Source organism: Falco naumanni, chromosome 10, assembly GCF_017639655.2.
Source record: "Falco naumanni isolate bFalNau1 chromosome 10, bFalNau1.pat, whole genome shotgun sequence".
Lineage (NCBI taxonomy): Eukaryota > Metazoa > Chordata > Aves > Falconiformes > Falconidae > Falco > Falco naumanni.
In genome coordinates this window covers 4,629,090-4,648,802 of record NC_054063.1, presented here as the reverse complement: position 1 = coordinate 4,648,802, position 19,713 = coordinate 4,629,090, and the positions used below count along the sequence as shown (strand labels likewise).

The 19,713-nt window shown below is 39.8% G+C and overlaps 1 protein-coding gene across 15 annotated transcripts in view; it reads right to left on the bottom strand.

Moving 5' to 3' along the window:
• Nucleotides 1-100: 100 nt before the first annotated feature.
• PPP6R3 (protein phosphatase 6 regulatory subunit 3) overlaps nt 101-19,713 on the bottom strand; it is a 64,197-nt gene continuing 44,584 nt past the window's right edge. For 7 of the 15 annotated variants that reach the window (XM_040609028.1, XM_040609027.1, XM_040609036.1 and 4 more), the window contains 10 exons: nt 17,008-17,105; nt 14,889-14,943; nt 14,049-14,179; nt 12,756-12,874; nt 11,159-11,312; nt 9,799-9,905; nt 8,740-8,890; nt 5,672-5,689; nt 5,229-5,351; nt 101-1,577 (listed from right to left, as the gene is read on the bottom strand). In XM_040609028.1, the coding sequence (XP_040464962.1) occupies nt 1,526-1,577; nt 5,229-5,351; nt 5,672-5,689; nt 8,740-8,890; nt 9,799-9,905; nt 11,159-11,312; nt 12,756-12,874; nt 14,049-14,179; nt 14,889-14,943; nt 17,008-17,105 (1,008 nt within the window). In that variant the 3' untranslated portion in view covers nt 101-1,525. Of the gene's footprint in view, nt 1,578-1,842; nt 2,169-5,228; nt 5,352-5,671; nt 5,690-8,739; nt 8,891-9,798; nt 9,906-11,158; nt 11,313-11,960; nt 12,085-12,755; nt 12,875-14,048; nt 14,180-14,888; nt 14,944-17,007; nt 17,106-19,713 lie in introns of those variants that run through there. The other 8 variants (XM_040609035.1, XM_040609040.1, XM_040609033.1 and 5 more) reach the window with 8 other exon arrangements.

Sequence of the window (19,713 nt, the reverse complement as noted above, 5' to 3'; positions counted from 1 at the left end):
TCAAGACCACAGATCAGTCCGTAACAATTCGCAATGATGAACGCCACTGAGATTTGCTGCAGAAGATGCAAGAGAGGAAGCAATAAGGGCAATGCCATTGTACGTGTCGGGTTTTTTTATTTCTGTATGCAATGTAATGTTTAGGCACGTTGCTTGGGACGCCTTCTAAAATAAATCATTGGCCATTGTTTAGAGTATCCTTTTGGCTTTAAATACTGGTCAGGAAAACATAGGATGTAAAAAATAAATGAGTATAACTATTACAGAAACAAAAATGGATATGCACCTAAAAGTGCAGGAGGTGAAGTACTTTAACCCTTTCACCAGACGCTGTGGCAATATACAGTATATTGCTTCTGTTTGTTTGAGAAGGCTGTTGGAATTTTACACTGACATAGAAAATTATAAATTACACAGAATTAGTTTCCATAATCACTATATATATATACACAAACCAGCTGTGAAAAAACTGGTTTCGAACATACAAATGAAAGCCTCACACAGATCAGTACAGTGAAAGTAACAATTAACATGCTCTGCTGCCAAAGTTTGTATTAAAAACACTATATACTTTTAAAATGCAGGTACTGTAATTACATTAGCAGCACGGGCATTTCATTTACTTGACTTGTCTAAAAGGATTATAGCGTTTTAAATACGCAGATTGTTCTGAAATGTTCCATTGTATAATGCTCGGTATTAAGCTAAATCTTGGTGAATGGGTTAAAAGGCAGGTGAATCACTTAAACACAACAAGCCATGTGCACTTCAAATAGTCTAGTGTTTCACCTGGAAGGTATTGTTTCAAGCAAACAAGACTTAACAGAACATATGGCTTTACAGGAACATCAATTTGTCAACTAAGTTGTAGCAATAAATACTTAAAATCTCTACCAATAGACTTACATTTTTTGATCCGTTTTGAACAATACAGAAAAAACAATTACCAATTAAAAAACCTGTTGTAAAATGTTGAACACCAAAAAATTCTTATTTAAATCACTTTTGTAAGCTAAACCAACCAAAATAACATTTATAGGGCATTTCAGTTTCAGAAGAAACATGAATTCATTTTTTTCTTTTCTTTTTACAAGGTGAAAAATGTATGAAAACTGCTAAATACTTTGGTCACACTAATCATCAAATAGTTATGTCTCAAATACATTAGATTTGTGTATTCACTTTTTTATAAAACTATTCTTACAGCCATTTTAACTATAGTAACACTACTATCATCATTACATGGGTAGCAGGATCTTATTTCACAGGCCACCCATTATTTAGAACAATACAATATAAACATACGCAAAAATTATTGGTATTTCTCAATGTGCAATATTTTTACACTTATGAATTTCTGTACAATGTCTTAAAATCTAGAATATAAATGTTGCTGGTCCTGATCCCTTGCGAAATTAGTGCAGCAGTGACTGGCTTCAACAGGGTCTAGATGAAATCCTCAAGAAACACTCAAACACCTGGATATCAGTTCATTTTCTTCAGCCAAGGTAGCAGACATCACATATCATACAGGGCCATTAACAGACGCCTCTCCTAAATGGGTGTGTTGATCAGTCCTAAGAGGCCAAAAAGAGACACGTAAGGAGACAAGAAACACAAAGGGTAAAACCCAAATTCGGGTAGGTGCAAAAAAAAACAACCAACCAAACAACAAAAAACCACACACCCAAGCAAAAACCCACACACCACCACAACAAACACCCAGAAAACCAACAACCCCAGGTCCTGTACAGCACAACCCCAGAGTCGAAGAGAGGAAATACAAGCTGTAACAGGCTCATCCCATTTATTTTCTGGAGTCCTTATTGTCTAATCAAGCATGGCACTTTAACTGACCACACAGCTGAGGAGTGTTTGATCTGTATTAAGTGAGCTACCAAGTGATCCAGAGAGATGTGGTATCACCCCAGGAGAATCACCAATAAAAAGTGCATTTCTGATGCCTCTCCAAATCTCACTCTGTGAGGCAAAATGTGATGCCAGGAGTATTGAAGGGTGCATCAGCTAAGACGCAACAGGAAAAAACAGCAGTGTCTTAAACTACTTTAGTTACTAATCTAATTACAAACTGCCATTTCACCAATACTTTGATGTCAGTCCATTAGCATGAAAAGGTCTGGAAGCATGGAGGGAAATAAGGAGCAAACCTGCAAAAGTGAAAACAGCAACGTATATACATTTCTAGGTAAGAACTTTAGAGTAAACACAGGCTGAGTTGCTCAGGACTAACACATGTAGAGATCAAATCAGTGGAGCACGAGAACGTTAAGAATTGCAAGCGACAAAAAAAAATCTCAACTTCCATTCAGTGCGAGTCTACTGAGCACATTTGAAGATTCCCTTAAAGAATATAAACACTGTTTGGAACTACACATGAGAAACGTTACCTGTAACTCCTGTTCTCTGATGGTGTACATCACAGAGAAGCCACTCTTGGGTCCGTGCTCTACATGCACATGACCAGCAGGAGTCCCCTAGCTAAGGCTTTGGCTGCTAAGCTCTAAAAACACTTTTTAAAAAAAATACGTACACATTAGACAAAAGACAGACACCACTAGACTAAATCAAACACTTTTTAGAGCAACCTGGAAGGTAAGAAACAAGCGCTGCATTGGAGAGCAAGCCTGACAGGTCACACGGCAGTAAGTCATTTATTAACTGGAAAAAAAAAATCGGTGACGGAAGAGGGCTCCTGGCAGAGATGACTGCTGCTGGCCACCAGCCAAAGACCTACCTAGGGGACTCCTCCCACTAGTCATACATGCATGGAGCCCCAGAAGCACAATTAGGTTTATCTTGACATTTACACTGCGCTTATACGAGGATCTGCTGTGACAGCCACCTTTAGAGAAAGTGCCGAGCTTGGCTGAAGCCAGCCGGAGGCAGTGGAAGGAGCTCCTCTGATGTCCCGGACCACCAACGGCGAGCTGCCGGAGCCCTCTGTTGGCTTTGACAAGCATCTTTACCGAACAGGCAATCGCCTGGTACCCAGAGCCTTCCCTGCAGTTCAACGCTTACCGGCATTAAAAACACTGGTGGGATAAGACCCAGTACCTCCAAGGAAAGAAGAGGCTGTGAAAGACACTTAAAATGGGGAAACCCAGGAACTACAGCATACACGATTGGGTTTTTCCCGATGAGAAGCCACTTCTTGATTAAATTCATGGGATTTATGCAGAGCAGAAGGTTCTGGCTTACAGGAAAAGGCAGCCATGTTTTAGCGTAGCACCCAGTACCACAGAGGTTAAGACATTCTAGCTCAAACAAGTCTGAAAACCAGAATCTAAATTTATCAAACATGCTTGCATCTTCCTTAGTCTGCATACGCTGCGATCAGGACACGCAGCAGCAGCGCTGGGTGCTGGGCGCAGAGCTATACTCAGTCTTTCCTTGGAAAAGCATTTCAGTTTTGTCTTCAATAGCACCCACAAAGTGGTTTATTAATGTATTATAGCTTATAAAAATATATATAAATTCTTATAAAAATAAGAATTATTACTTTTTCCACAGGATTCGTGTGAGGAATACCACCTTTCTCTAATTATAGTTTAAAATCTATTAAAGTCAAGAAACACAACAGCTTTTAAACTATTAAAACTAGTTTAATACAGATTCAGAAAGTATGTGTGTGTGTACACAGTCTGAATTCTGGTTTTCAGAATCAGAGCCCTGTTTATAGTGCAAGGCAAAAGTGACTCCTGGAATTCCTTTTAATTAAGCAAAATCCTCTCTCCCTCTTCAGAACATGCTCCCATTTGGAACATACTCTGCTCCCCACACAGGAAGGCAGCATACACAGCACTGCCCACCCAAGCCCTGCTCTGCAGGAAGGGGAGCAGACCCTACTGATTAACTCAGCGTTTAGTAAATACGGATTTAGGTTGTCCTTTTGCAGGAATTTTCTTTGAGACAGCACAGTTCTTCTGGGCACCCTTGAATCAAGTCTGGAAAAGGGAATGGCAGCCACCCACCCTTGGCTGTCACACCGAGAAGCAAGCCGGTGAGGTTGGACCTGATGTTCAACAAGCCATCGGTTCTGCTAGGAAACCAGTGAACTCTTGCCTAGGCATTGATTTTAAAGCACTTACGAACGCTTCAGTTCTAGAGCAAGGGCTTCACTGACTACTGCCTTCAAAGGTGGAAATCTTCTCACCTACTTTAAACTCTTCATTGTTTTAGGCTTTTAAGATCAAGATTAATCCTCTGATTCAAGTCTAGAACCCAGGTGATGGGAGACATCTGCATTAAGCATTTCTAACGTTTGGTGATTAATGTCACCCTACATGCATTTCATTCCGGTGAAGCCATACTAGACAAGAGTTGATTGTGCATGTTGCTACACCAATGTAACTTGGGAGGCAAAAAACCAAAAGCCCCAAACAAGTACTTCAGCAGGAAATGAAACAGGAGAAATACTGTCGAAATGCTTTTTTTTTTTTTTTTTTGAGAAAGCAGCACTACCTGACAATTTAAAAGAAACAAATTTATGCAAAAGCAGCTTGCTTTAGGAGCTCTTCCCTCAACTGAATCTTGAATTACTAGTCTCCAACACTGTGCTAGTAGCCAAGCTGCTAAAGAAAAATGCCTCCTTTCCTCCAGTAAGCATGCTGAGCAATCCAGGCTGCTCCGTATTTCAGGCAAGTTTTATTTGAAGCGAATTATTTATGTACTTCGAAAAGATCTCCAAATCTGCAAGCGTTCAGATTAATACCAGATGAAGACAAGAGTGCAAGCAGTAACAGATTCACAGTCAATCCAGCGTGACTTAAGACACCATTTCCTTTCTGTACAACTGCACTAGTGGACGCCCTACGCATAGTTCTGCAGTACAGAATGAAAAACTGGTAGACCCAACTTACGTAAGTGTTCAGGACAAACTTATTCCCCTAACTTTTTTTTTTAATCAGCGTTTTTGTAAGCGTATCAATTCACTACTCTAGCTTGATGACATATCACAAAACAAAGGGAGTATTTACTACTTGTCTTGCCAGGTGTTGTAAAGGCAAATAAGTTTTTGACAACTTGGTCTTAGAATCAACAGAAACCATAACTTGTTTGAATTTTAAAAAACAGATGCAAGCACATGTTTTGATTGATCTGAACGCAGACCCGATAACTGGAATTCATTAATCTCTTCAGATCAACCCAATTAGGAAAACACGCAAACTGCTATTTAGAGGATTGAAAGCATCCTTGAACGCAGTTACCTCTGTTCTGGACTGCTGTTAGCAGGCTGCAGAGCTGAAGGAGCCTCTTCTGCAACCTCTGCATTCTCTTCTACTACATATTTACAAGAAGCATCCTGTGAGGTAGACAGTTTTCCTTCCTCACTTGAAAAGAAAAAAGCAAAGAAGTTATTTAATTCTTAAGCTTACTTACAGTGAAATTTCAAGCAACAGGAGAAAACTGGGATGGGTCCATATTTCACATGCAAATGGATTTTACGTTATGATTGCAACATGAAGATCAAGCACATGGCTCTAGACTTTACAAATGCCTAATAATGCACCGGTGGTTACATCCCATAAAACTCAACTGGATAAAAGAGCAGGAAACACAGTGGTTACAAATAAGATCGGAAAGGAAATAAGGAATGCGTGTGATGCCTGGAGTGGTAACAATCACAGTCACGATCCTTGACTATACATACCGATAGGATTTCAACACTCTGAAGCCAGAAGTATGCAAAAATGGAAGAAAGTATAAAAGAAGTTCAAGATTCCTCAGAAACTGGCATTAATAGTCTGTCCATGAAACATCAGCAGAATCATAAACTCACCACCGTTTTTATTGAACTCCCTCATAACTCCGCAGTGAAATACAATGTGTGGGTTCCGCAGGACTAAGACTGCAGCCCAATCTACTTCATGAACTTCGTCTCAGACAAAACCATAGGTTGGTGAAAGAGCAGTACACTCACTGTGTAAGACATTACCACATAACTAGGCAGCCTCAAAAGTCATTAGTGAACAAATACTTGTTTGCCTCCAAATTAAAGCTTTTCTGCCTCTCTATTCCACCCTCTCCCACCTCAGCCACACCACCATGAGTGCACCGCAATACAAATTTGACCATATACCTGCAAGAAATAGTTATAAGGTAGCTTTGAAGTAGACAAACATCTTGTACCTCTTTGGCAACAAATCTATTCAAGTCAGGAACATTTTAAAGCCACTGCTGATTTTTCTTCCCATTTTTACAGTTCATCTTTCAATGGATCCATTACATTTCAACAAATCCTTCTCTTTCGCCCCGTGCCTCCTTATATCTGCAGAGCCTCTAAAAATAATGGCTTTTGCGTTGCCATCTCTCACCGAGATCCAGTTTTCCTCACCTGATCTCCACATCTCATTTGCCTTGATGCTCTCTGTATTAGTTCAAAATAAAATAGTCACCATCACAATCAGAGCTGGTCTTCTAATTTTTTGTGCTGTAAAAGGGGCAGTCTCTGCTGTCATTCTTCCCTTCTCATTCTCAGTTTTGAACTAAGTTCAGAAACCACATTTTTGTCCTTCACAGTTCTTCAAAAATTCAACGCTGCGCTTCTGATGGTCTTCCTCCCCTCAACGCCGACTTCACCACCGTCAGTTTTCCACTGGCAGCAGACTATATGAAACTTAGGTCTGGAAGAATCCACTTCGCCAGGTATACAGGGCAGAGCAGGACCTCCTCTCACTACTCTAAATGTCCCTTAATCCAGACCTTTTTTTTCCCCAGCATTGCTTTAGGTATTTATTCCAAAGGAACTACTACTTTACTCTCCCGTTTGTTGTTTTGGCACATTTAAGAATTGGCTTTAAGACACCTGCGTGAGCAGTGACTCAGTGTGAGGCCACACACCTTTATCAGAGTAGAACAGCCTCTGCATTAAAGACCTCACCTTTCAGCCTCCTCCTCTACTTCCTTGATCTCCCCCGTCTAAATCGAGATCCCAGCACCCCCACTGCTAAGCAGTTTTTAAGACGTGACTGGCCAGAGTGCTAGGTAACCTCATTCCCACAAAAAGCTGGACCAGATGATCTTTGAAGACCCTTCTGACCTGGGCGATTCTGTGATACTGTGTCCCTTCGCACCTCTGTGTCCTTTTAACTACAAGAACTGAGGTACTTACTCCACAGCTCAAGCAGGTAACTCCATGAAGGCGGGCAGGAACCTCCGCCACATGCTGCTGCCTCTTACTAGCTTTCGTACCAGTATCAGAAGTCACAGAATTTTAAAGCGCACGTGAACTACAGCAGTGTAAGGAGAAATGTAAAACCACTGTGGATAACTAAATCCAACTGTAAACGTTAACACAATAGCAGTGCAGACCATGTAAAAGCATTCCCCAAAATACAGAATAAACTGGAGAGGAGCTGCATCACTTCCTGGGTCAGCAAGGCCCTGTGGTTTCCACGCCACATCAGTCTGCACTGAGTCCCAGTCCTCCTCTGCGCTGCTTTGGCTCAGTTCCTCTAACCGTGCCGCTTGATTCACAAGTGCTGTGCAGTCACAAATGCTCCCTCCTCCGTACTGAACATCAGAGGTCAGGTGCCAAAAGCCATCAGAGTTGTTAACTATTGCTTCGATACTCAAAAGGATGGAAGCAAGAGTGACTGAAAGCTGTTACGTTTCAATTTCCAAACCATCCAAAACGAAGAGCACTTACCTACTCTACCACTAACAGGACAAAGTAGAATGAATTTAAGAGAGCAGTGTAAGGACTAACACAGGAAAGCTTTTCCTACTGCAATGGACAGGGATTTTTTTTTAAGCAATTTCCAAGATACACGGCCAATTCTTTTCAATATTCAAAGTTAGAACAGGGACAGACACTAGAAAATTATTCTAAAAGAATGATAAGAGACTTGCATGTCAAAATGCCAGTACGATGTTTAGGATGTTCTGCTTTGTCAAGATGGTGGGGGAGGGGGGTGGGGGAAGAGAACACACACCAGCTTCCGTTAATAAACCCAGAATTATTTTTGCAGGTCAGACTGTTTGTAGCCCTTGACTTCCCTACGTAAATACTTGATACTAAATACAGTACACCAAGATCTCAGTAGACGAGATCTGAAGTAGACGAAATGGAAGTGTGCTTTATCCCTATAAAAGGGTTACGGTGTTGATGTATGCAATATGGAACGTAACCATACTGAAAGACAGCTCCTCCCCAGTCAAACACTTTGTATCAGAAGGTAACAAAATTAAGGAGTTTGTTCTTCTGGTTATTCTAGAATTCTGTGTGCCACCTGTAGTCCAGAACAGATCCGACTCCCTCATTCATACCACCAAGAGTGATCACCCCAAGTGTCGGACGAATTATTCCCAAGAGCAGTGCCTGGCTGGCCTTCACCTCCTGTCCTCCACCATCCTGCATGAGGGATGGAATTCCAACCCGAATCTAACAATTCTGTGCAAAATCTAAAAAGCTTAGCTTTGACATGCTATTAACTGTACAGTAAAGAATAACTGTACATTAAAAATACATAATAATGCGCATCGGGGTCGAAAGTTATCGCGTCAGTCTTCCACTAATAATCCTTCGCTGAAAGGCAGGCTCATATGCGAAGTCGTATGTCACGGTAACTAACTGGAAGTAAAATTTCAAAACAATGACTTTGGAAGAAGGTTTCTAGTTTAAGTTCCCAGGAACTGTCACTTGCAAAGAACTCTGACGACAGTGTTCCATCAACAGTGCTTATTTTACAAGGGTGGGAAGACAACTGGTATTCTCACCTTTTGAACACAGCCGTTTCAGTTTTAGCATCTACGGTAAGGCTCAGCGTCTCCTTCATGCTGCCGTTCATCACCGTTTCCGTTACCTTGTCCGCATTTTCTGCATCGTCCTCCCCATCGGAGCTGGCCTCCATAGCAACGCTGCCTGGGGCTAGATATACGGAAGAGAGTGAGCACATGGCTGCTTACATTTGAACTCCATGAGCAAGCATACCAGCCAATAAAACCACCACGGTATTGCCGCAGTTTTGCACACACTTTTGCAAAGACACCTTGCCGCGATGCCCACTATACATATATACAGAGCGTAACCGCTTCTTACAGATGGCTTAAGGAAAAGTCATGTTCTCTTAATTTTTTTTCATTTGCAAGCCACACGGCGGTTTAGACTGACAATGGCTACTGCAGCAGGCTTGCCTGAACAAGACTTCAGTCTGATTACTGTCACATATTGCTTTTTCTGTACAGTCAAGTTTATAACACAAGCCCACAGAGCACAAACTTGACAGTAAGTTTCCAAGTACAGACAAGCCTTTGGGAAGTCCATTCTCCCTGGACTTCTCCGCACTTCTTGTTCTGTCTGTTAATTGTATATACAAAGAGCTAATTAGCACCTTTGGCATTTATTCAGTTCATACATGTAGAAGAAAGAATTAGCGTATGCATAGTGAAGGTGACTTGGAAAGGAATGAGCAGAAGGGGAAAATCTGAACATGTTGAGGCTACTGCCTGCATCGGAAGAGGCTGGAGGCTAGACCAGCTCAGCAAAGTGCTGCCGCAGGTGTGGCTCCTCTAACAGAACACACTTGGCTTCCTTATAATGCTTTTCTGTTCACGATGCGCCCGCTTTTCAGAGCTAATGATAATGCTGCCCCCTGTTTTAAATAGAAAACTATAGTAGTGCACACATTCTTTTGACAAATCATTTTCATTACCTGGCAGAACAGAGCAAGCCAGATGAGGTCTCTGGAAACCTAAATTTTAAAGTTCAGGGAGATCTTTCTCAGGTAAAACTATTAAAAGTCATTCTGTTTGCATTTCTGAATGCAGCGTACTCACTCTCCAGCTGTGTTGCAAGAGCAGTTACATTTGCACTCAAGGGATCAACTGGGTCTGTGTTTGTTTCCATTTCCACAGGAGAATTACTTCTTAAGGAATCTTTTGAGCTTCAAATAGAAAGTAAAAAAGCTTCAGTAACATTTCCGAATAGCAGAATGAAATGTTCTTACAACAGGATTTTTAGTTCTGTAGCAAAGCTAAATGGCCTAGAAGTCTACTGAAACCTGAATGACAGCAGGCTTATTTGTAGCAGTCTTGGAAGACACGCTAAACAGTTTAGTGATGCAAAATCTACCAGAACTGTTGGTGGTGGGTTTGTATTTACTTGTTTTATTTGGTTTGATTGCAAGTAGTAGTGCACATGTCCCTCGTAAATCAGGCATACAAGTACCCCTGGCTCCTTCCGCTTCTGACATTAACTGACTTTGTAAATGCACTCTTTGCAACTTGAAAAATGGTTCCCTGCTGAGACCGCCAACGCAGTCCTCACCATCGACTACAGAAGTGACTTTACTACTTAGTTGTATATACAGTATAACTACATGGGTTTAGTTCTGAGCTTTTTCACTTCTCACCATTTCTGTCTTTTCTACCCACTAACGTGGCAACTCCAAGTCTTCATTTTCTAAACCCGTAATTATCATCAACTTATCTGACTCAAGCATGAAACAATATGCTGGTTTGTGTTGGAAAAACTGTACTTCTATACCCAAGCTGTTTAGTGCCAGACAGACAACTGAAAGCCAGATGTATAAAAGGAAGAGTCTGACTGAAGAATGAATCAGTTCTTGACTGCTAGTATTTGGCAACTCAGAATTTACATCTATACAATTAGGTACTTACACAGAAGACTTCAGCTATTTTTTCGTGTAGCATTCAAGCCAAGAAAGGGAGCTGTATTTCTGGCATTCTCAAAATAGCACAGAACTACCTAACCTAGATATCACAGCTACATAACCATGTGAGTTTTCAAAAAAACTCACAAAGCGCCAAACCCACTTGTTTTATAACATCCATGAAACAGAAACGTCATAGACATTATGACCTTTAAATTCAACAGTTGATGTTCAACTCTTCACTAGATTCAGTCTACACTACAAAAATAAGAAAAATCACTGCCCAAATCCTGGTCACAACAATATTAAAAAATGCAATTATTCTTCAAATACTCTCTAAGCCAATGACACACTAGGGTCCATCCATCCTACAGAAGCCTGCTATGACATAGATCATACAGACATGCTGTTATAAAACATGGGGAGGGGGGAGCTTTTGACACTACATTTTTTATTCCATCAGAACAATACCAACAGTCTTGGGTAAAGGAAACAAAGCTTGTCCTGAATCACAACATTCTTACCTCAAAGAGGACGTGAACTCAGAAAAGGAAGCCCAGCCAGTTTCTTTTGCTGGCATAGGTTCTTCCGTACTCCACACATCAGACCCAACAGAATCCAGATTGGCACCATGTGCCGTCTCCATGGGTACATCAAAGTTAGCTGACCAGTTCGGTGCTGAAAAACCATCAACAAGTTCATTAGGAACAAATCTAAATAAAAGAACGCAAGCGTACATATGCCTAACGCACTGATTCTCTACATGTACATTCCAAAAAGAGTATAAAAATTCATAACTAGACTTTAAAGCACATGCGGAAGAATCCTCTATAAACTGTTAAAAAAACAAAAGCATTCCCTAGAACAGAAATTCTGCTAGTAAAGCAGAATTTTAAAAACAGTAACTCAAGTATCCTGCTAAAAAAAAAATATGTATCTGAAGAACAAAAACAACAAACCATACTACATCACAAGCACAATCCTGCTTCATTCTTTAAACAAACATAATGTTTTTATTTTTTCAAGACTAATTTCTACAATAGTAAAAAAAAACTTAAAAGAATTTTAATCCCTTTTTCAGTTTCCTATGCACATTTTTCTGAACACAGAAAATGAGCATGTCAACTAAGGTATGGGCAGTCTAAAGTTCTCATGCACTAACACCACTGCTAAGTTTCAGAAAAGTTTAAGGCTTTTTACAACTTAAAATATTTATCAGGATTTTAAATTTTAGAGCAACTGTGACTTAACAGCATCTAATTTAGGATAGGTCAATTCAAAATACTTCACCTACCCAAGGGAAATACGTTTTTCATTAACACTTACATACAAAAAAACAGGCTGAAAAGGAAGCTCTGACTAGCAATTAGAAATTCCAACCCAGGCAGATATGGGAGGAGACCCACATGGATCAAAACTTGTTTGACACACAGATGCCAACGACACCAATCTGACAAAAGAAAAGAAAACCCTTAACTTCTTCTATTTTAATGTAATTCCTTACAGTCTAGATAACACAGGGCTTTTACCTACAGATATTGCCACTTTAGTTTAACTGAAGCCAGTTTATAGTCTACTGTGACTTGAACGTGAAAATTTTTAAACCAATTACATCAGTTACGCCTCCATGTAAGAGTCTACTGATGCACATCTTTTATTCACACATGAAACCAGACCAATGCAAATTCACCTGGCTTCTTTGCTTTCTTCTTTTAAAAAAAGAGCATTGTTAGTTGAAAATGTGGTCTGAAAGGCTTCCAGTAAAAATAACCATATTTTAGATTCGGAGATTAACCACCTATTACTTTTGCAGGCATTCAAGACGTATATATTATAACATTGCATCCTTCCCTTTCTGATTCCTTTTCCTTTTTTTTTCCTCTTGAAAAGTAGAAACACGAATTTTAGAGAGATTAAGTAACTTAACTCAAGACACGTAAGGAATTCTAACTTCCCAACATTTATTTGCATGCTCAGTGGCAAGCAGTCTTTACAGTGAGAAAGACTACTTTATTAAGACAGTTGGAATAAAAATAGTAAATGAAGAGAACTCCTACAAAATAAGACTGCTAGATCTAACACCTTCCTATAACTCAAAGCAGGTGGAAAGATGCTACGTACGTTCACTTAAGTCTACTTCCATTTTGTCCTCTGTATTGGTGTGAGATTCAAACAAGTCTTGTTTTGTTCCATCCTCTTCTTCAGAATCCGTGCTTTCCTCACTGTCTGTACTGCCCGAACTTAAAATACAAAGAGATAGTTTACGTTCTGTGTTCAGTGTCAGACCCTGGGCACAATACAATACTGGAGAGTTTGAGGCTACAGAGAATTACAACAGCTATCATTTCTGTTGGATTAACTGAGGTATAATTTGTTGGCTGTTAGTACTCTCATTGCTCTCAAAACCCCAAGGTTTAAGGTTTCTCACTTGATCATGTAAAGAGGCTATCTCTTCCCCCCCATCTGCAGGCAAGAGACAAAGATTAGTTTTATTCTTGACATGCAAAAGGGAGCAAAAAAGGAAAGTAAGGAATCAGATTTGCGTACAGAGATTGCTGGCCTATTTGGTCTCTTCACACTAAACGGAAGCGCTGAAATACAAACTCTTCAACACTGATTTAACAAGACAGAACTTGATTTATATTCAAATCCAGCAACAAGCCTATTTTAAAATAATCTCCCCAACAGTATTCCAGTCCATCTTCTAACTACATACACGCTTTAAACCCTATGGGCACCTCTCCCTTCCTGGTAAGTGCAACTAACAAAAAACCCCAAGGTGTTGTAAGAAGGTAAGGCTATCCCTGAAACACACCCCATTAAGTAACCACAACACCATCAGACAAAATTATTGTTTGTACAGAAGGTATTAGCAACAAGCATTTTGAAGGTTGGAAGGGAAGAAGCGATCAAGTTTGTGACTCAAGCCACAAGAAGGTCAGAAAAACCAAGACTACCCTGGGACAAAGTTCAGCACCAAGCACAGCCCTGAGAGTTGTGGGGACCAGATGGCCCTTCCCCTCAGAGCAGCTCCCGTGCAGTTTTCCCCACAGCCACACTGGTACTGTAGAGAGCACAACAAGGTCTACAGAGGTGCGGAGCCAGACTGCCTTGGCCAAGGGAAGAATGGCTGAGCAGGTTTAAAAGCAGAGGAAAAGAGTAAGCATCAGGAAATAAGTAAGCTACAAAAGCTGAAGTGCAGAAAGCGCCGAGTAGGCAGGAGACCTGTTGCCATCTTCTGCAGATTATGGGATGACAAGACACTACAGCCATCCCCCTACTCATTTCTCCACAGAATGGAAATTGCCAGTTATGCTGGACAGCCTGTACTAACAGTCAGCCTGAAGCAGAAGACATGGGCTCAGTACTGAGGGCTCACTATACCGCTACTTGGATGAAAACCGCATTTCCTACCTGGAACGCCTCTGGGACTCTGGTGTAAATGCAATATGTTTTTCTTCCCAAATGTCTTCTTCATCAGAGCCACCATCATCAAACTGCTGTATCCGCTCCTTACAGCATGCCTCAAACAAGGCTATATTGCCCTAAACACAGCAAAAGTATAAAATCTGTATTTATGATTAATCGTCCTAGTTACATTAGCAAACATTTTGGAAATATATGACTATTCTGAATAGAATCTTAAACCAGCGTGTGTGTGGGGGGAAATAATTCTCTAAAAGCAGCAGAAAACCATAATATCTTAACAACTTAAAGCTTAACAAGGAAATACTCAGTTCTTGTTTTCCTCAGCTGCTAACAAGCTGAGTGGGCTGACGAAGAACGGCTAGGAGTTTCCATCATGTTTAAGGATGGCATGCAGGAATGACACTCAAGAGCTTTTCAGACCACCAAGTGCTCCAGCTTTATTTTCCTTAGTGAGGTTCGTTTCAGCTCAACTGACAACTAACATCTAGGGTTAAAGACTGTCCTTACTTCCCTGTCACCACAATCTCATTGCAAGACTGAAATAGTTTCTACCCATAAGACACAAGTGTGCAATACACACAGGTCAGATCCAAACCTGTTCTTGAACCTGGCCATATAAATTAGAAGCAATTCTGTTTAATACTGGTCAAAGAACAACTGTCTTCCAATTAGAAAAAAATCTCATGATACAGGAACAAGGTAGAGTAGTTATTCTCTAAAGATTACACATCAGAGGAGTAGATGTAAACCACCACAAAAACTCTGAGATCATGCCGAAGTTTCAAAGACAGTAATTTTTCCGATGGTACAAGAACACATACTTACACTTTCATTCGTATTGAGGGTAAAGTTGATGTCTGAGACCCGATCAAAAGAAACACTACAACAAAATACAGATGTATGCAATAAAACAAGATGTTGTATTGTGTCATGAAGACATTTCATTTCTCTTATGTTTCTCATTTTCCAGTAATTCAAAAATGTAAGATTAAAAACCAAAGTACTTTCCAGCATAAAACAGTCAAATTCCACATTAAGGAGGCCTGGCATTCACGTCATTTTTCTTACTGTGAAATATTTTCAATGAAAACACAGAACAATATTGTCTCTACTCCATAGTTAACTGTGAAGATGCAACAAGCCTAAGGAAGCATAACTGAGCAGATACACGCAAACCTCAAATACTGTAGGAAAAAACCCTAGGCCTAAACAACGCCTAATCTGACTGGTGTACCACGATGCAGCTCAAAATCCTGCAGAGATCTGTGTTAGCAATTCTTACACCTTCTGATTTCACCACTCTACACAAAGACCCTCTCAACAGGAAAAGAGAAAGCAAAAAGCATAATATCAACTTCTGCTTCCTAAAGAAATTTTTTTTTTAAACCAGTCACTGAAGGTTTTTCCCAAACTATACGCTAATTAGGCTTTACACATCTTCACATATTAAGCTATCAAGCAGTTTCATTGAAGTAATTACAAACGTGTCTTAGACTAAAAATAGCATTAAGCAAACTAAATCTCCAGGGGAAGCAATAAGAGAGGGGAGGAAAAGATGGGAAATTCTACCAGACTTTCAGAAGAGTTAATACATTCTTTCTCTAGCCACATATAGCAGTGCATTCAGCAGAGCACGTACTACTTTTCCTCTAACCCTCACTGCATTTCAAAGCAGGGAGCAAGGTAAGTGGTCTACAGGAACATTAGTTCCAAGTGTGACCGAATTACTGCACAACAATAAGCAGGTAATTTAAACTGCAATTGATTCTTACACAAAAGCCATAGCTTCAAAGTAATTTTGTCTACAGCTTAATTCAATTTATCAGTATATCTATCACAAATCTCAAGAGATCTGCTTACACAAGTAGTCATCTTTCCACCAAGACTGTACACTACCAAAGGCATGATTCTTAAAGGAATTTCAACATCTATCCTTGCCAAAATCCACTTGCTTCTAACAAAGTTAGAGAGTAACCTCAGTTGCTTCCTCTCTCCTACCTTAATCTATAATCTCAGCAGATTACGTGGGGTAAAAAGGCAGCTTCAGTCAAGCTTCAATCAACTATCACTTAACATCTTACAGAAGAGCACCAACACGTTTTACTGTCTTTTGCCCTTCTAGAAACCATCTTCAAGTAACAGTCATTACTTTATCTGCATGGTTCCACATCCCAAGCCATGAATTCTTACAAAAATCAAGATCAAATTGATTCTTAGCAAGAACTCCCATTGTTCCCTTTTAGATTATGGCATCAGTTTACTTCAAACTGAAGCCATCAGTTTGGGTATGGTGCATGGAGTGTTTTTGTTGTGTTTGGGGTGTTTTTCAGTGGTGTGTTTTTTTGTGTGGTGTTTTTTTTTTTTAAAATCTGACCGAGACTGTTCTCATTTCCTCATCACTTACCCTATTTGTTGAAATGCATCTTAACTACCCTAACCTTGAAAACAAAGGTAGATTTATGATGCCCTTCCTTTTACTGTGCCCTATAGAAAAGTACAGTCACAGACATGTTGTTCCTGTCATCTTTTCCAGGAAAACTTAAAAATAGGGCTATTCATCTGGTCTGGTACATAGATTCAGTGAGGGGCGGGGGAGGAAATCACTTTGAGGCACAGGGAAAGTGAAAGCACTCCCAGCAATGCCATGTCATTGGACAGACACAGCTTTCAAAAGCAGAGTTACAATTTAGTTATTTATTCCAAGCACTGCGTTCTCATGTTGGCGCAACCAGGACGTTAGAAATGGAAGATAAGCTGTTGCTTTCCCCTAGGAACTGTAAAGGGAGGTTTCTATCAATGCACATAGATGGTACAAAAAGACACGCGACTGGCAACTGCCTCACATCAGTAAAGGCTTGTACTTAGCATCAGCAAAACCACAGCGAAATGCACAATAAGGAAATGCCTGAGATTATATTCAAAGCCAGTATAATGTTATACTCACTTGCCGATGTCATCTTGATCAGCAAACTTCTCATCGTTGAAGCCAAACTGGTCAATAAAATTGGACGTCATTTGTTGCATCTGATAATCAGAAAAGGCCTGGCAACCCCAGGACCAACGACAGTGATATAATGATTCTAATAATACTCTAAATCCTATTTGCCCATTTTGCTCCAAAGAAACAAAAGACTAATTTAAACATAAAGGACAGGGAAAGGATTTGTCTTAACCTCTGACTTTTAAATGGTAACACTGACTGCACACCTGTTTACATGTACTGACCTGAAAGCCAGTTTAATAGCAGCTCTCAATAAGAAAGTTAAACCTCTAGTTTAAGCACGTGTTAATCAGCACCCTTCCAAATGCACCCCACAGAAACGGTGAAACACCACAGTATACTAATTAAAAGAAAAAGCTGTCTTTATACAAACTAACAGGAAATTATAAATTATAAGAACCAGAAAAGTACATTATATATAGATACTGAAGCACAGTTGCATATTTATCATGTAGTTATCACTAGAAATACTAGTCTCAGGCATACATACCAGCAGCATGTATTCAACATCTAGAAGAAGGAACTAATCAACATATTCCATCTCAATACAGTGTCACTGACTCAACTGTGCTTTTTTTTTTTTGATTTTTAAATGAACATGCCAGTGTCAACTGCCAGCAAATGGGTATATACACATTAATACATATATATTAATATATACACATTCTTCCATCCATAAAAACAGGTTTTGTCTCTTATTTCCTGGGACTATAATTAAACTACCACACATTCTCTAGGGACTTTTGATAGTGTCATTTCCCTGTGTAAAAAAAAAAAAGCCAAGATACTCCAGGAAACAGGTGTCATGTCAACTCCCTTGGTTTCTTCCCAAGTAGCTAAAGGGACACACTATACAGACAAAACCTTTGAGGAAGGTGATAAAGCTCAACAAGTGAATATGGAAAGCAAGCAAGAGAATGGTCAAAGCAGCAAGTCTGGATTAAGGCATTATGAAAACTGGAGAAAAAAGGAGATGCAGAAGGATGAGGTATATGGCAAGACAGTATCAGGGCTGGAAATGGGTCTAAAAAACCCTCTGACTGATACGGTCACTATGCTAAGCCAGGCCAAAGCAAAAACTGTTTTGCATTTTGATCCTAAGTTCTAAAATCTGATAGATAGTTCTGAAAAACTTTAGGATTTGATACCAACACAATTAGTATATCAACATTACACAGGTAGACAATCAAGTACTGACTTTCCTCCCTATGAAACAATTACTCTGCTTTACAACGGCTACCGAGCTCTCCTTTCCTGTAAAGTATTTCCACTATTACAGATATTAAAATGCAGATGCGACTGAAAGACATTAGTGAATTAGTTTCATGAAAAGAAAAAAACTGAAGTAAACAGACTCCTCCTGTTTTACAAAAGGTGCAACCATTAAGAACACCACTTACCAAAATAAACAGAAAAGACAGGAGGTTTGTGACATCAGCTAGTTATGAAACTAGTGTGAAATCTTATCTCTACCTCAACATTTTCTGCAAAAAGTATATAAAATGCAGTTAAATTGCTAGCATATCTCAGACCCTAGACAGTTTTATGCCAGTCTCTAGTACTTCCAGCATGCTTAAAGAGACAAAAGGTGGTACTAAGCTGGCAGAGAACGAAACAATGCCTTCCCGAAGGGAAAGTTTCCAGAGCCACAGCAAGAGAGCAGATTAAGTACTGCTGGCACAAGAAACCTTACAACCCAGGCCCAGGTGACAGAACACTTTTTCAAAACGTTTCAGTTTTGAAGTGTTACTCAAACTTTCATAAGAAGCATTTCTGTGAAAAAGGCTGGGGGAAAAGAAATTTTCCCTTCTGGAACAAAGGGTCTTCATTAGAAGAACATAATATTGAACTGTATTTGGGTGCCAGAAGAAAGTAGTCATAGTGCAAGCAGAATTAAATTTGGCAAAAATAAATCAAAGAGGAATAGGTTCCTTAATATTTTCCTCCCTCCTCCGAATTCCTAATGGGTCCACCCTCTACCTTTGGAAAATAACTCTGTTCCCTTCTTTAACTATTGATCTAGAACAGGGTATTCTAGCTGAAGCCAGAGACACCTTTATGAATTAAAACTGTGCAGCTGGAGAATGCTTTGAGTAACTTCAAAGCATTCCCTCCAAGTGATTTATCTTGTCTAGTATGCTTTCCTCACAAGATTACTTTAAAAGGTATTTTTTCCCCAAGCTAAGCTAGTGAAATAACAAAAAGATTAAAAAAATTGTGACAAACTCGAAAGAAACAGCACTAAACCACATTTCTACAGATCAAGTACCCAGGGATCGCCTAAGCACAGCAGGTCACTAAGGGGGGGGATGCATTAGAAGAGCAGAGATATTTAAAGATCTTACTTTCTCACTAGAGCTGCTACTAGATAGCACCCAACTTAGAGTTTGTATTCAGGTGTACTTTACATGCACAAAATCACTGAATCAGATAGAAATGCATCATATTCTTAGAACTTAAGCCACCACCCACATTTTCAACTTCAACAAGCAATTACTGTAAGTAAGAGCTATAGAAGATGCATAAAGTAACAAAGCCAGTCTTAGACTATCTAGTGTGTGAGCTGAAAGATTTATCAGGGTTTTAATAACCCAGGTAAATAATGTGTTCTGTATAAGCGATCTACTGGCAGTCTTGTGCTGCATGGCT